At 45.2% G+C, this 3402-nt stretch overlaps 1 protein-coding gene across 1 annotated transcript in view; it reads right to left on the bottom strand.

Annotated features, from left to right (window-relative positions):
* The window catches only part of LOC105272284 (dystonin), a gene marked incomplete at its 5' end in the record, with an annotated part of 10978 nt that overhangs the window by 1771 nt on the left and 5805 nt on the right, over window positions 1-3402 (bottom strand). The window contains 2 exon segments of the mRNA XM_011314345.1: window positions 4-1697; window positions 2013-3363. Coding sequence (XP_011312647.1) covers window positions 4-1697; window positions 2013-3363 — 3045 coding nt within the window.

Genomic DNA, 3402 nt, shown 5'->3' on the forward strand with positions numbered 1-3402 from the left:
AGCTCGTGGGCCTTATTCATAACTGGTGAAGATGTCTCGAGTTTGTTATAACTGTCATCGACAAAGTCGACTTCACTCTGATAAGAAGTGTGATATTTCTGTGCAAGAGCATAAGCAGCCTCAGCACTCCTCATTCTGTCGACAACTTGTCCACATATATTCGTCCACCTTGAATTGAGCCTGGTGACCTCAGCATCGAGACGATCCATATCGCTGTGAGGTCCACGATGATTTGGTCGGGATTTCTCCACAAGTCTTCTAGCATTGTGTGCATCATCATTGAGCTGATCCATAGCAATCTGCTGCTGTCCAATAGCATTTTGAAGGACCATGATGTCCTCGAGGACGATCTGCAGACCCTTGACATCAGAGGGTAGCTCAGAGTATGATGCAAGTTTAATCTCAAATTCAGAAATAGCAGCAGTGTTCTCCTCCAATCCAGAGAGAACAATTTCCACACACTTGAGCCTCTCAATATAAAGATTACTGACATTCCACAGATGATTCCATTTTGTCATAACATCATCCAATCTGTTTCTCATGGCTGGTGTCTTCAGGGTAATTCCCCTGAACGTTTGTTGCACTTGTTCATAATCAGGAGCCAGTCTCTGTAAATTTTGCTCAAAGTCCTTGTGCTCGAGAACGAGATGCTCGAGGCTATCCAAGTCTCTAGGCAATGGCGAAGCAATTCTTATATTCAAAATCCTCTCGTACTCGTCCAGGGAGAGCTTCAGGGAGGAAAGTTGATCATCAAAAATCCTCCCAGCATTTCTGGACTCCTCCTCAGCCCTCGCCCTCTTCTCAAAGTCGTCGAACAATCGATTAACATCAGCGATCTCCCTCCTGAGTCTTCTCAATTGAGGATCAGCTGGATCACCCTCAGCCAGGAGCTTCTCAGCGTCCTCATTGAGAGCTCTCCTGATGGTTGCACGTTGCTCCTGTCCCATAGCCAGAAACTGAGGGAAATCCCAGCCCTTGACGACCTTAATTGTGGCAAAAATGGTGTTCTGTCTCAGGCGAAGGTGTTTGCGTTGCCAGAGGGCTGTTGTTCTGTCGTGCTGACGTCTCAGACGTTCAGCAGCATCGAGGGCATCCTTGTCCGGTGGCTGCAGTGAAAAACAAACACCTGGCACTGGGGACTCGACACCCTGAGAATTTTTCACTCTCCATTTCACTCTACCAGAATTATCGTACAGTGTACACTGCTCGTTCTTCTCAATTGACATGTTCACTTGTTTGTATTCACATATGCAAGTCACCTGGAGTGGTCTTGTCACTGGCTGTCTCCTCTGCTTCATTGGCACGATTATTTTGGCTTGATCCATCAGTCTTCTCACCTGTTTTTCGTGCCCCTCAAGCTCCACTCGAAGCTCACTAAGCCCTCGCTGCAGACGTTCACCCTCGTCAATACTGAATTCTGATTGAGAGTAGATGGTGTTGAGGACTTCGTCCTGCTTCGAGAGCCACTGCTCAGCCTGCTGTACCTCTTTGAAAAATTGCTGGCTCTCTGCAGCATGCTTAAGGTGCACCTCGAGGCAGTGGGTAAGCTGCAGCAGCCAGGAACAGGCCTTCAGCATCGCCGAGCTGTATGCCTCGATTGTTTTTGAGGCTGGATGACCCTGGCTTATTAGAATTTCTGCACGCTGCTGCACTGCCACGTACTGGATCTCACGTTTCTCCATGTCATTCATAAGATTCTGAAAAGAAAATACAATTATCAGGTTCGACTTATTTTCAAATTTTTTTTTGGTAGATTTTTCAGGGCTGTATACCTCTGATCCTGAGCCATATGTGTGCTTGTAAATAATGAAATATAATTAATTAAATGGTTTATCTTAATGGTTAGTCAAGGGTCTTGACAATTGTTCAAAGAGATAATTATCCCGAAATGAAAGCTGAGAGTATTGCAAATTCATTAGAATAATTAACGCAATTACTGTAACCCCTCTCTTCCAACTGTTCCAATTGAAGTGGTATTTACAATAAGAATAATAAACCTTCTAGCAATTTACCTCATAGTACTGTTCCACACTCTGGACATTGAGATTCTTATCACTCCAGTCCCGAGTGACTTCAATCTCCTCCTTGGCGTTGAACCAGTGCAACTCTCTGGTCGCTGACTGCACAAAATCATGAAGAACATCGAGATCAGACAGCCGCTTGTTAGATATCTCCAGTAAATCCGAGTAAATCTGCTGAAGTGTGCTGAGATGCTGGCTGTAAAGTGACAGCTCTTCACCGTGAAAATGACTCTTAGCGTATACGCACTTTTCGATTTTACTTCGAAATTGTTCGATATTCTTGTGCTCTCGCTGGTGAATGTCCCACTCGTTCTTGATACTCGGTAAATCCGAGCCATAGTCAGCCTCCAGCAGCTGCTTATGTTTGTTTTTACACCAGTCTATGCAGTCGTGCAAATTACGAAAATGTGGATTTGTATCGACTAAACGTGTCTCGTGGACGGTTGTACGGTGTTTCGTGACGACACGCTCCTCAACTGGAAATGATACTGCTGAAAGGGGCTCAACCAAACGCTTGTGCAATAGAGAGCGCAATGACACCCAACGCTGATGTAATTTTTGTACTCTCTTGTAGAGTTCTCCGGCCTGACTGTATTTGCCATCGATGAGAGTTTGAACGTCAGTGAAAATATTTTGAATGGATATTTCAGTGCTGCGAATGTCCTGTTCAAGCAAATCAACGGCGTGTTTAGCCTCAAGTGGATGGAGTCGATCCAGACGACGTGCCTCATCCTCTACGCGGCGCTCCAACTCCTCCAGACGATTATCAGTTGCTTTCATTTCACGATGGACTTTCTCAGCGAGTCTCTGAAGTCGCTCCAATCGTTTTATCTCATCAATAACTGCCTGCTCTCTCTCCTGGTGAAGGTGCATAAGACGATTCCAGTTCTTATCGATGACATCGATGTGCAACTCCTGCTCCATATCAATTTCACCCACTGCCTCGAAATACTTTTGAAGATCTCGGAATATGTGGGTGAGTCGTTGCTTATCGCGATATCGCAGTGGTACTTCTTCATTTTTGAATTTGGCATTGTCAGATGCCAATTTTTTCATCTCAATCAGAGTTGGTGGGAAGGCGCGCTCCTGCATTATCGAAATTTTTTCGCGGATCCAGAGATGGAGGGAACTCGCGAGCTCGCGATATTCCGCGGAGCGACGCTGGGCGTCGGCGTCATACAGGGGATGAATTGGCGGTGGCTCGGGGAATACATCGTAGAGCGAGGAGATGTACGTTATCAGAGACTTCTCGTCCGGTTCGGGGGTATCGACATCTGAAGGAATTCAAAATTATTCAATTCGACTTCCAACGATTTTACAAAAAAAAAAAAAAAATTAATTACTCCTAATTTTTCCTTTTCCCAAATTCTTTAATTGACTT

This window comes from Fopius arisanus, unplaced genomic scaffold, assembly GCF_000806365.1.
Source record: "Fopius arisanus strain USDA-PBARC FA_bdor unplaced genomic scaffold, ASM80636v1 scaffold00155, whole genome shotgun sequence".
Lineage (NCBI taxonomy): Eukaryota > Metazoa > Arthropoda > Insecta > Hymenoptera > Braconidae > Fopius > Fopius arisanus.